Source organism: Toxotes jaculatrix, chromosome 6 (assembly GCF_017976425.1).
Source record: "Toxotes jaculatrix isolate fToxJac2 chromosome 6, fToxJac2.pri, whole genome shotgun sequence".
Lineage (NCBI taxonomy): Eukaryota > Metazoa > Chordata > Actinopteri > Toxotidae > Toxotes > Toxotes jaculatrix.
Window position 1 is genome coordinate 17,072,217 of NC_054399.1, and position 14,332 is coordinate 17,086,548.

A 14,332-nucleotide genomic window follows, 5' to 3' on the forward strand; every position below is an offset into this window, starting at 1 on the left:
ACACATTAAGGCTATAACTAATGAATATTTACAATACTGATTCATCTGCCTTCTTTTTTTTTCAATGAATCTCTTAGTTGCTTGGTCTATGAAACATCAGTCAAGAGTGAAAAATGAACTTGATCATTTCCCACAACACAATATGATGTCTTGACCTGGCTTTTGTATTTGACCAATAATCCAGGACCCAAAGATATTTAGTTTACTACAACACAAGACTAGAAAAAGTGACAAATCTTCATACTGGAGAAGCTGTAACCACCAATAATTTGTCCTCTTTTTCTTGAAAACTGACATTAACCATTAATCAGTTGTTAAAATAGTTGCAGATTATTTTTCTTTCAGTCAACCAATCGATTAATCAACTAACTGCTTCAGCTCTGACTCCATATTGTATATGTCATATTCATTTTAAATACTTAGGCTATATGACTTATTATGTGTGTGAGCTAAGACCTTTACACTGACTAACCACTGTGAAACGCATCTCTCCAACACCTGTGCAATACCCACAGTGCTAAACCAAAGACAGCGGGACTAGAGTACGACTCCGACAACCACAGCCTACACACACACACACACACACACACACACACACACACACACACTGACTGGAGCTGCTTCCTTGGAGTCGTTAGATCACGCAGTCAATCAGCAGGATCCCGCTGAATCAAGTCAGTCAAAATTAGTCACAACAAAACCGGCGTGGAAGAAGTGTGCCTTCAAAATAATATCTTAAAACAAAACAAAACATGACGTTTCAGGGTTTATTTCAAAAGCTCAGTCAGACCTGTGAGAGCTGAATGAGCTTAATGTTTAATGGGTCAACAATTGGTCTCCAGACTAGCCATCCAAACCTGCTTCTCGCACATTCAAGCCTACAGAAAAACGTGTTAGTATTCAGATAAAATACATAGAAATGTTATGAGGCAGAACTTTAAAACTTTCTTGGGAAATCATCTACGTGCTGATGTATCTTCCTTTTACCTCAACTTTGAATCATAACAGCAGATCTTTTAGGGAAAAAAAGGGTTATCTGGAAAAAAAAGTGTGGAACCATGATGGAGCTCCAACCTTTTGGCTTTATTTTCATAACTGTGTGTCCACCTTTCCCAGTTGTCTGATGCAGGGATAGTGTTTGAGTTATCTTCATCTTGGTGTTTTCGTATCTCAGATCTATTGCTTGTGTCTCTTTGTGGAGAAAACGAAATTAATTTATGGATGCATCATTTCTTGGAATTACTCATTTGTCTGCATTTAACACTTAAACTTTAATTAAATCAGTAATGTTAATAAAACACTGTGAAAGAAAAGTGATTACCCACTTGAAAGAAAGAATCAGACAAATCCTCTGAAACTATTATAGTCTGCCACATTCACTTATTTGATAGAAAGTGATTGTACTTTAGAAAGTGCTAAAGTATCAGTGTAGTATGGGCAGCAATGAAAATGCAGCTGATTAGTAGCTTTTGTATATATGTGATTTTGATATCTTTAATCAGCATGGTCAGATCCATTATGCTGGTTTCCTGTGTCCAGCCTTACAGTTAACCATTACATGTGCAAAACGGAAATTTATGTGTAGTGTGGTTATCTCTGCACAAATAAAAACATAAAAATAAAAGATAATAAACAGAAACACAAATAATACATACACTGATGTTGTATATATTGCAGAGTAACGTGCGTGATGCTAAATGTAGTAATATGAAACGTGCACTGAAGGGGACTCAGCTCTAAACCCAAATCGCAAGGAAAACCTCGCCTCTGCTGCAACTTTTATTGTGAAATCTGTAACCGGAAGGGGAATTGTTGTAATACGGGCGACTTGACAGCAAACTTTAGCTCTCTGGTTCTGCAAGTCAAAGAAGTTGAGTCTCCTCAGTCACCCGCCGGCGCCGCCTCCTCTCCGCTCCGGTCCGCTGCTGAGGACAGACTCACACAGCGGAAACTTCTGCACGGGGGAGACGGGAAGGTAGGTCACCGAGCCCGGCCACACGCTCTGCTTTTTCATGCACAGCTCTGCAGGGAAGCGGTCTTGACATGATGCTGCCAAGAGGCTGTTTCTCAACTCTTGTGAGCTCATTTCTCTAGAAATATTTATGCAGACACTTTGAATGTCGACCTCATTTAGTCTTTGCAGTTTTTTCATTGTGGTGTCATAGGACCATGATTAGCACCTTTATGGACTCAGTGTTTGTACAGTATCCTTCCTAAAATCATTGGATTATCCTGCCATTCTCTACTCCTCAAGAGCTCTTGCTCATGGCTGGGATCTCCTTATTGGCTGATGACAGGGCAGTCAGAGAGTGTGTGTGTGTGTGAGGAGATGATGTGGCCGACAGCAGACATCAGGTACATAAGTGAACGGCGGTATTGTATAATTCACCGGTTGGGGGAGCAACTTGCAGTTTCTCCCTGATGCAAAAGAACTACAGGAACACTATAACAAGTTAAAGAAGAAGTTGTATTATTATCACAACAAAATTCTAGATTATATAACTTCTTATTGGTATTACTGATATACTACCGAGATAGATGTTAAAACTCAGTCTTTAGACTCCCAGATGTGCTGTAATTAGCTGAAGGACATGTATGGACATGTATGCCAATCTGCGGTCCCTGATTGAACAGCAGAAATGATAGATGAGTCATTGCATCTGCTGACTTTGCAAAAACCTACAGGTTTAGGTGTTTCATTCTTGATCTTTGTGCAGCATCATTCTATTTTATTTTATTTTTTAGTTTGTTTATGTGTTTGTTTAATGCATAATTTCTTTATTTTAACTGGACATGTGGAGTACCAGACACCATTATCAAGAGCTAACATATCCTCAGATCAAATCAAACAATACCAGACACTATCATTTGTGTACAAGTTTAGTGATTCTCACTACACCTTACTGTGTGGATCATTTCATAGTGAAATTAAGAAACTGTTTGGTCAAGAAAATGTATTTAAACTGGATCAGTGGTGTCACGTCCTCTGCCCTATTAAGGTCAGTAACTGTGCCAAAACCAGTTTGCTATGTTGGATCAATGCATCCCTAATATTGCACACCTGTCCCCCAACCCACACACATATTTACAGCCTTCCTTTGCATCTGTAAAGTGCTTTATGTGATCTATGGTGGGTTACAAAGACATAATAACTAAAACTATAAGTTAATTGACAGAATGTCAGTTGGCAAGTATTTTGATAATTTTTCATTCAAGCCATTTTTCAAGCAAAACAAAATACAGTTCTAGCTTCTCAAATGGGAGTATTTGCTGCTTTTCGTTGTCTTATGTGATAGTAAAATGACTATTTTTGGTGTTCTGGACCGTTCGGCAGCCTTAAAGCAGTCAAAAACTGCAAAGAAAAGAATATGATAAAAGACAGAAAGAGAAAACCTTCCTACCTACCATCTGTGCTCTGTTCCCAGTGCTGCTGGCTGACTCACTTCGTGTCGAGTCAGCTCTCTCTCCCACTAAATATTGTTTCAGACTTGAGAGGCACATTTTCAGAGTTAGGGGAGCACATCCGAGGTTCTCCGGCCTGTTTATGTTCCCACTTTTCATCTGCACACTGTTTATTTGGGGAAATTGAGAAAGGAATGCCTGCCTCTCTCTTTTCTCTGTCTTTGTACCAGACAGAGAGTTTAGTCTGAGATTTATCCCCCAGTTCTTTGTATTATTTCTATCACCTGTTCAGGGTTTCAGGTGGAAGTCTGTGTGAATCTTGACTGAAGGGCAGACTGAAATGCTGCATCTGACTTGTGACATATGTCTCTTGGGCCATTTGATCCCACAGCCTCTTGGTCTTATTAGGAGAGAGAAGCTGCACCACTGGTTTAATGAAATAAACTGAACCTAAAGCTGATTCATGAGCTACTCCCTGATCAAAGTACAGGGAGAGAGAGAGAGAGAGAGAGAGAGAGAGAGAGAGAGAGTGGGGGAATGCTACACTTGAAACTAAGCTGAGGGACATTTAGCATCTGTTTGCTCCACACAGACCTTACTTTGAGCCGGTCATATGGCTTTGATTAGTGTGCTAGTTTTCGGATAGCTCCACTCTCCCTGGCAACAGTTAGAGACAAGGACAGCATAGTTAGCTCCAGTCTTTAGAGGAAAAAAAAACTCACTGTACATCCTTTTCACCGCATGAAAAGCACCAGTCAGTGCTCACTAGTGGATGACAAGATGAAAAAAATGATGTGTCAAAACCCCTCTAGGTCCACTGGCTTGATTACATTGCAAATCTGGCCCACCCTGAAATTCCCACCTAATTATCCTGAGCGGTCCAATTTTTCTCTCTCTTGTTATAACAACGACCCCTTTCTTCTCCCCTCCTTTTCTCTTTTGCAAATTGTGATTGCATTGGAAATTGTGTGGCCTGTCTGCAGCTCAGGCCACTTTCTCTCTTGGCCGTGATTGCAGCTATATGCTCGATAATCGTAATTCATCCAAGCAAAACACAGAGGAGAGAGTCAGCGTATGTGCTCACTTGGCCTGCCGACAAACATACGTTTTTTATTTCGCCAAAAGTGATACAGCCCAGAGGGAGAGTTTTGCACAACAGACCATGGAAGATGTACGACACCATCACCTCAGCGAGACAGCTAACTCTTAATTTAGCTGTATTTCTGTGCGGTTTATAATGTGGCAATAATTTACCAAGAAGGCAATGCATGCATGTTGTTGTGGGGATCTTTTGAACGCTGTCCACAAATCTTTTTAAGCAGCTTTACTTGAAAAGCGTCAGGGGGACAGCATTGGGGGGTCCAGTCTCTCCCTCGTACTCTTGTTTAAATAAACAAGGGGAGAGTTAGTGGTAATGAAAAGCACTTGATATCAAGCTGCAAGTTTAATAACCCCACAATAAATTGAGAGTGGGAGCAGAAGAAGTAATGAAAATGGAGGGGAGTTTGGCTTGTGCAGGAAATGACTGAGAGAAAGCCTGAGGGAGGGGAAGAGAGAAAGACTTTCAGTTGTTCCGCATATGAGCTGCAACAGTACAAAGACCCCTCAGTGTTCTTTAAGCACGTTCTCCTTTTACTGTACCTTCCCATTGCTGTTTGAAATGAAATGAGAGGCACATTACGGCTTTTTTTTTCAGCTCATTCCTCCACACTCAGGGTATTAACACTCAAGAATGGCTGTCCCAGCTGGCTCGAACAGCTTACACTCTTGCTGTCTCTCTTTCATTCCCCTCGGGCTTTGCACTCGTTCTTTTTTCCTCCTCTTTTCAGGAGGCAACTTGTTCCCCCTGCTCTCGTCACCAAAAAGTTTCCCATCTGCTTCCGATTACCTTTGGCTGCAGTTGGTTAGCCGCCAGCCATCTGGGCCAGTGTGGCGTCTCCGCTCGCTCCTCTCTCCCCAGACTGCTCTGAGGGAGGGATGGGAGGGAGGGGAGCCAGGGACACGAGTGAACTGGGTGGGCAGACTTTACTGAAGGATAGCAAGGTCTGGGTTTTAGCTGACACTGCAATCCAAAGCCAGGAAACTCAAGTCAAAGAGAAGGGCACCCATGAAAATGTCACTCCTGATCCTGGCTCTGGTTTGTTTTGTAATGGGCACTGTGGGTCTGAGGAAGTCATTTTCTCATGCTCATTGTTAGTCTGTAAGTAAAAAAAAAACAACAACAACAAAACAAAAAAAAAAAAGAAAAGAAATAGTGCTGAATTAAAATCACTGAGGTTTATTTATAGCACAGGACAGTCAAAGAGGTAGTGTGGAAAATGAACAAAATTCCTCTCCCAGATTTAAACCTGTGATGACCTGTTACCTCTAAATCATCCCTCTTATCACACAAACTTCATTTTCTGTTCACCGGCAAAAAAAAAAAAAGGAAGACAAAGCAATTCCCAGTCATTTCTGAGCAGGGAAACAACAATTAACATCTGCTGATGAATTTCACTATGGATTTCACTGGCATCATTCAGTACTATGCAGATGATACACCACTGTTTTTACCAAAAAAGCTCTGCACCACCACTGTGTCTGAAATTAAGAACAAGATTCACAGACACGTCTTGCAATAAATTAGAGATCACTGGAGGCTCGGCTGCCAGTTTATTAATTACACCTTGCCAAAAGTAAGGTAGACCAATATAAGACCTGCAATAAATCCTGGTTGTTTTATTTAACAAAAAACCTGTAGAGCAAGTGGTGCGGTCCTGTTTTATTCAGCTTAGACATTTAACCAAGATTCAGTAGTTCTTTTCATTTGCACATCTAGAGAAGGTCTAGAGAATTAGTTTATTTTGGATATACTGGTATCTGTACATATGTTGCTTAAAACATCACATGAACTTGCATTGTCACCATCACTTAAAAGCTCAGGGATCCATATAAAAATTGTGTATAGGTAATATGTGTTTGACTATCTGTGAGAATATTGTTACTGGATTTTCTTTCCAAAAACTCACACAATCCGAAATATTGATATCTGTATTCACTACAGTTGTCAAACTATAATTATTACAGTACTTCACCCTTTGTCTCAGATGTAAACAACCTTCATATAGACACTCATATCCTTCTGTCTCCTAGCAAGGACACTAGCCAATTAGTAAGCTGTACAGTCAGGCAGCCAGCCAGCAAGTCACTCAGCCATACAGCCAACCACCACAGTCAGCCAGCATAGCCGTGATGGCAACCTGCTGCTCTCCTCAAATTGGCTCATTTTACCCCCAGAGCCTCTGACATAATACTCACTTCAAGCCCTGTTTGGGCATTAAGCACAGCTTTTTACAAGATCAATGGCTTCCTTTGTGTTTGAACTCTTTCCGGTGGGCAGGCAGCTTAAAGAGTGGGGCCTCAGGGGCCCCAGGTTGGGACCTGCTGTTGTCTCTGGTCATCAGAGTGAAAGACAGGGTGTTTGCCCTTCGCCAAAGCCAAGATTGATTAGCTTAGGGAACAATGTGGGACTGAGTGGTCCTTCACTGGATGCTGAATATGAACTGGGTAGGTTTGTCTTGTTAGACTGGGAACTGCATGGGTCAATGAGATCTCATGCTTTCTCTCTGTCTGTGTTTCACCATGTCTCCTTTGTTCCTCCCTCCACTTTGAGCCTAAATCTGTCTCTGCCCTCCCTTTCACTCCCTTTCCTGGCCTTCCTCTTGTAATCACTGAACAGTTTCTCTTCTACAGGGCAACAGAGAGGGGTCTACATCTACCATTGCTGCTTAGCCCCTTGGGAGATCCATCCAGGCTTTCTCTACTTCTATGAGGACTTCTGGAGGGTCCATCCCCACTTCCTGACCAACACTGTAGAGGCTGCTATGTCTGTCTGAACTGTCAGCTCCTCCTGCAGCCATGGCCCAACAGAGCGCTGAGCTGTCCCACTGCTAGGCGACGGGGCATTCGAGAGGGCAGGAGACATGTTGGGACAGAGGCTCGGAAACCACTGCACTGAATTCAGTTACTATAGCAACTACTGTAGTAACCATGGAAACGCTACGGAGGACTGGTCTGGTCTGCACTGTTATCGTCGTCATGGTTGCCACCGAGGTCGCAGGAGGTCGCAGAGATGAGTTTGCTCAATCACAAGGTGAGAGGAGGTGATAATGATTCATAAAGTTTTTCCACTGTGGGGGGTTAGTTGCCACGCTGCCTCAGTGCAGCTGTTTTTCCACTGCACCGCGCTGCAAAATAAAGCAGTTTTCTTGTACCGTTCATGACGCTCCGCAGACTTGCTGACAAACGCTTTCCTATGACTTCTTCACAATAAAAGTATCCCACCAGTTTACCAGTGGAAAGCTTTTATTGTGAAGCTACCACAGCAGGAATGACTCGGTTTGTATTTACAGCAACTGCACACAGTAAAATGAGACTAACAAAAACACAGAGAGACTTTACAAACACAAGATTTCTCTCTAGTCTCTAGCACATTTTCTCCACCACTGAGGAGAGAGGAGGAGACTGGCACAGGTTGGCCACACAATTTGTCAGAGCAGTTGTATAAGTTTGCAGGATTTTTGGGGGGTTATGCAACGTAACACAACTTGGACTCAATCATTTTCAAGTGGTCCTGAGGCTGAGAAAAGCTGAACTTATGGCTAAGATGGATAGACCTAAACAACACCATATCCACTCTAAAGTTACAGTGATCCTATGACAATTCTTTAGTTACCCCATAGTAATCCTACAGTTATTACAGAAACATGTGTTCCCCCTTTCCTTCTAAAACAGAGCATTGTGAGACTGGTGTCCCACTTTAGTCTGGATCAGGTCTAAAGCCAGGTTGTATAACACGGGTTGAACTTTTCAAACTAGTCAAAAACTTTAAGTTTAATCCAGCATCACTGTGGGTTGTGTGAAAAGAGATTCAGAGACCTTTTTAATTAAACACACTATTAACCCTGTTCTTTGAGGTCTTTATAAAGAGTGGGAAAACATCATTGGTTTATTGTCTGTGATCCTGCCTTCATACTGTGGGTTGCTTTAATTATTTTCAGTCTTTTTAAGCAAGATTACTTATGGTCGAGGTTCCTAGAGTGAAATCTGTTCTTCATTTCAGTAAGAAAAAAAAAAGAAACTCAGTGCTACCCATGTTTGGAAATTCAAAATAAATACCCTTTTTAAATTTGAATTTAATGAGAATATGTGATTATAGTTTAATTTTATTTTAAGGATCACCACGTGTTCCATAGTTACTGTAATTGTTATTATTTGTAATTCACGTGTACAGTGCTCAGATGGGAAAAGGACGGGTGAAATGAGCCGTAGAAAACATTTCAGGATCTGACCTGGCTGTCTGACCAGCTGAGGCACACTCCAGGCCTGCAGGTCTGGGCTGCTGAACTTGAACTCTGCTTCCACAAATCATGTTGCTGTGGCACAGCCACGTGCCTCCCCCCCCTCACCTCTCACCACACAGTCTCTCTGTCTCTCTGACATACACACTGAAGCAGAAGCAACTGAAATCTCCTGAAGGCAAAGACATAAATTCCCTGAGTGTCCGTGTCTCGTCACCCAGAACAAGGCTGTGATTGTGTGTTTCCTAAACTTAACCTCTGACCCCTCACCACCGTCTGTCTCCAATAGTCTGCCCTGATGCTGTCTTTAAGTAACCCATTCCTCAAACACTGACGTGGCTCAATCTCTCGTAGACCTAAGGACAGTTTTGTGGAAGTGGAACTAGTCAATAACTTTATTTTTAAAAATGTCTATTGTTTTTTAAAATGTCTAATGTAAAATGAGTTGCTCATAGTGATGAACCCACAAAGAATTATGACCCAACAGTGCAGTTCCTCTCAGCTTTGCAGAGCGTTTTTAGTTCATTGTTGATTTTTTGGCCTGCAACTCTGCTCTCATCAGTTTTATTTCCAGCACCAGCTTTTCCAGTGACAAAGCTCCAAAAGCCCATTGTACCCTTCCTGCCAAGCACCAAACAACAGGCAGTAGTTAGATGTAGTCAGTAATTAGATGATGAACATAATGAATCAGCTAAAGAGCCCGATATTTTCTTCAGGAGTTGGTGGAGACCAAAACAGAGCTTAAGGGAGAGTGAATATCGGACTTACATTTATCAGGTGCACAGACATCTCTCCAAATGACAGTAAACGCTGTTTCATGTTTGCTGGATGTGTAAATAGGCAACCGTTTGCTAACAAGTTCTCATTTTCTTGCACCGACTTGCCATGTTACTCTAATGGAAGGTGCAACATTTAAGGCAGTAACAAAGAATACTAAAATATTTTGCTGAATTTTTTGCAAACTTGTATTTTTACTCTGAGGCGAAAAATAATACAAAACTTACAGAACAAGAAAAATCTTAATAAAGTATTTTGTTTTTCTCCTTCTCTCCCCTCTGGACTTGAACTCTCATCCAGGCCTTGACTGATATCTTAACACCAATGATAACCTCTTTGAGTCAGTTTTGATTTGCACTCTTCCAACAGCAAATGGTTCACTTTGTTAGTGTCTGTGTGTTTGTTTAAAAAGTCCTGTTTGACCTGCTTTGACAGAACCCACAAATAAAGTGAGCGGTCTCGGCTCAGTTGTGATGATAAAGCAAAGCACATAGAGCGTGACAGAGTGTTTTAGTCTTTTCTTGCCCCTATAGTGAGGGTCCATTGGGTGGATGGACTAAGAGGACACTTAGACCATCCCTCAGTATGGATGACGGGTGGATGTTTTGAGACCCAGGCATTGGTGAACTACTATATCTCCTTCAGAAGACACTACATGGACAAAAGTATGCAAACTTTCAAACTTTACCCCCAAAGGCTGCAGAGATTTGCTCCCATTCAGCCAAAAGAGAATTAGTGAAATCCGTCATTGATGTTGGGTGATAATATCTGGCTCACAGTCACTGTTTCGGTTCATCCAAAAGGTGTTGGATGGGAGTGAAGTCAGTCCTCTGTGCAGGCTGGTCAAGTTCTTCCACACCAAACTGGGAAGACTACTTGTTTATGGACCAGGCTTTGTGCATGTTTTAAACAGGAAAGGGCCTAACCCAAACTGTTGCAACAACGTTGGAAGAACACTATTGTCAATAAAATTGTAATCTGTCATCCTAAGATTTCCATTATTTGAATTTTGCAAAGCACAGTCCCCATCTTTATAGGCACGTGTGTCTTCTGGCTAGAAGTATTAGCAACAATAGTTTGTTCAGTCCTTTTTTGTTGCACAGAAGTTTGTAAGTCCTGTTTGTAAGTACTGAACATAGTGGAGCATATAGCAGCTAACGAGCAAGATATTTCCCTTAGGAGTTGGTAGAGACCAAAAACAGAGCTAAAAGAGAGTGAACACTGGACTTAAATGCATCAGGTAGACAGAAACATGACTCCAAAACAGATGTGTAAATGTGCAACTGTTTGTTAACAGGTTTGCCATATCAGTCTATGCAATACCTTGACTGCAGACATGAGTAGCACTTAAAAACAGGCACAGTCAGATACACAAAATGAGAGAGTTAAGCAGCTGTTTGTGATACTGACTGTGTTTTTTAAAGCTTATTTTCCTCTCATTCCTGTAATGAGATTTCTCACTCTTGTAGTTTACACTGAATAATTGTAGCTTCTTCATCCTGTTGCAGTTGTTGAAAAAGAAGCAGAGCAGCAGTGTTTGGTCTGAGGTGCCATGAAGGTGTGCCTGGGATGGAGGGAGGGACACTTTTCCATCCAGAGTATTTCCTTCCTCTATTTTCATATGGTGATAACAGGACCAGGGTGATGCCCTGTCCATGGGTGGACATGTATATTTATCAGCACAGATGCTTCTGTATGTCACTCTTTAGCCAGGGAGTGTCTCCTGTTAAATTTAGCAGGCATGTTTCCATTCTCAATCTCGGCTCAATCTCAGTTTTATGTTTTGATGTCTACTCAGTATTTTCAGATGCAAAATGAACACACTGTATTTTGCTCTGTTGGCTATTGCAAGGTTGCTATGGGCTCGGGTTGCTATGAGGTAAAATACCAGACATGTGTATAAGGTTATACTCTCAGGATTGAAGAGAAGATCGTGCAGGAATGATTGTGTGCAGGATGTGATGCAAACCATAACACGTGTTGTCATATGTTGTGTTTTGTTTGTTTGTTTGTTTTCTATAAAGCTGAATTCCAACCATGTTTATCAAGTGGCCCCAGGCAGGGTCACAATAATTTATTCACTTGTAGCATAACAGGAATTCTCTTAGACATAAATGGGAGAAATAGAAACCAGTTGTAAAAACTCTTTAAACACATTCCTCCTCCTCTACTTATTAAAAGTCATTAAATTAAACAGCTGCAAAAGGGATGACATATGTTTGCTCTAACGCAATGAGACAAGATTTTATATGTGAAAATAACAAGTGAGGCTATTGTAAGTCTACTTAATCTTGCATGTAAGTGTCTCATCTTCCAGTAAGCTGTACAAATCCAAATGTGATTAACACACCAGTTTACATATGATGGTTTCATTCTGTCAACAACAACAACATAACACTGCTGCTCTGAACGCTGATGTTCTAACATCTGGTTTGAAGCCTGGATCTGTTACTATGGGAAACAACATAAACTATCAGAGAAACAGATGACATGATAATGATTTTATCCAATTCTAGGAGCTGAGTGACTGTTTGTTGCTGTTTTTTTTAGATTAAAAAAATACTATATTAAAGACTACACATTTTTTTTCCCCCTGTGGGATGGAGCCAACAGATTTTCTGTGGGAGCGAGAGGAACCTATAGAAAATCCTGCGAAGAGGAGGTTTAGATGTTTTTTTTTTTAAACCACTTCCGTTCAAACCTTTAGTTCAAACTACTAATATTTTTAGCTGGTTTTCATTAACCTAGAAGTTGATTCTGTGTGAGGTCTGATTAATTTCTTCCGTATCTACTGTGTTAATAACCTTCCTTCATTTTCTCTCCAGGAGCTTTTCCTGTGCTTCAAAGGTAATGGTAATACCACCTGCCTGATTATTTACCATGGTTTGTGGGAGGAGGATGGATGTGTTGTGGGAAAACAGCTCAGAGCTCTTAGGAATGTTTTTGAGGAATAGAGCTGAAGGGGTTTCGGTGCCTTCGGGTGTCCATTATAGTCCACATCAACAACTAGCCATTGGTACTTGATAAGTTAGGTTTTTATCACAGCTTATGTTTTCTATGTATATTAGTTTTCTAACTCAAACCTTTAATCTGATGACCCTGTAATATAAAAGACAGCAAATTTTAACAAAAAAAAGGCAAATGTCAAGGTACTCAGTGAATTGGTGGAAATGGCAGGCTCTGAAATGACAGGAGAACTGTTGGCTGACTGATAAACAAGGCAAAAAGTTGCTTTCCACATTCTTTAACAGTAAGTAAAAGTACCTGTTGTCAAAATCTGGTTAAATGTATTGCATCTTTTTCCAGTTTGCAACCACTGTGTCTGTGTTTGTCCAATACTGTTTTCACCGTTAGGGAAAACCATGTTGCTTCCAGTAAAAACTCACGGGCCATCCCACCTTTTTGAACCCTTACTGGAAGTGTGTTTAGCTCGCTGCATCATTGTGTACCTATATAGCAAGAGAAGAAAATTAAACATGAAATTAACATCCAAAAAAAAAAAAAAACAGTGACACATTAACCATTTTTGGAACGGGAAAAAGGCACCGTCCATTTTTTGCTCTTATAACTGAAACCACTTAAATGCAGAACATATTTTGTACTAAACTTCCCATGTCGAAAATACAGTGCAATCTCACAAGTCCCATGTGAAGGCAACATTTGTAATTGTGCCAGCTCAGGCCAGGCCTAACATAGTGGTTTTTCCTGGGACAGAGTTCTCCAAGTCTGTACCAGGGAACTCTGATCTCTGAGTATTTACTCTGTGTGGGAATGGGCTGCTTCTCCACCAACTGAGGCCAAAGGTTTGATGAAAAAAAAAACAGGGCTCATTTGCCGGTGACCTTTCCCCGTTAGTTAGCTGTTTGGAGCTGTGTGTGTTTGGACAATAAATCTCCACCAGGACCCGGCACAGACTGGGACAGACAGGAAGTATACAGTTTCAGGGTAACCATGGCAACGTCCCTTTGGCCTCATGGAGGAGAAGGGTACTGGTGGAGGGGCTTTGTCAGCAATGGGCCAAAAAGTCCACAAGTTTCTGACTCTTTCTCTTTATATGGCTTCTTTATTTCTTTCTCTTTCTAGCTGCCTTCCTGTCCAGTCTAGGCCAGTATGAGATTGCCATCCCAGTACGTGTGGGACCTAATGGTGAGACGCTTGATGCAGAAACGCCTCAGTACCACCAAAGAAGACGACGGAGCACTGAAGACAGGCTGCCTGATGCTGTATGATGTTTTTTGCAAATGCTAACCTTTATTTTTCCATTCATCTTTTCTTCCTGTTTGTCTTGTATTTGTACACAACTTTAAATTGCTCTCTAAACTACTTAACATTCTGAAACAAGGGCATCTAACTGAACTCTCTTTTTCTGTCTCTAAGCTCTTCTACCAGCTGTCCACATCACGTAACAACTTCCTGCTGAACCTGACGCTACAGGGAGGCCTGCTGTCCCGGCAGTTCAGGGTGGAGTACTGGAAGAGGGGTCGATTAGCCTGGAGCCACCCTTACTCTCCCCACTGCCACTACATAGGACACCTCCAAGACCAGCCACACTCCAGCAAAGTGGCCCTGAGCAACTGCAATGGCCTGGTAAGACTGAAACCTCCTAGTCTAATCCACAGCTAATACACTGAGTGAGGTCAGCAGCAGCAGGGCTAGCTCAGCAAGTAAGGGATCATATACGCTTGACTCCAACATCAAAGCATGAAATTTTAACAAACCTTGAGTCTTAAGGCCAGCCTTAATCTTTGGCCAAGCCAACCTGTGTGGTCCTCAGAAAGCGAAATGATCTAGAATGAAACTTTAGGTACTTCAAA

General features: G+C 41.5%; 1 protein-coding gene across 1 annotated transcript in view; it reads left to right on the forward strand.

Moving 5' to 3' along the window:
* Positions 1–1,924: 1,924 nt before the first annotated feature.
* adamts10 (ADAM metallopeptidase with thrombospondin type 1 motif, 10) overlaps positions 1,925–14,332 on the forward strand; it is a 45,815-nt gene continuing 33,407 nt past the window's right edge. The window contains exons 1-4 of the mRNA XM_041041174.1: positions 1,925–1,975; positions 7,135–7,534; positions 13,602–13,741; positions 13,896–14,105. Coding sequence (XP_040897108.1) covers positions 7,432–7,534; positions 13,602–13,741; positions 13,896–14,105 — 453 coding nt within the window. The 5' untranslated portion in view covers positions 1,925–1,975; positions 7,135–7,431. The remainder of the gene's footprint in view (positions 1,976–7,134; positions 7,535–13,601; positions 13,742–13,895; positions 14,106–14,332) is intronic.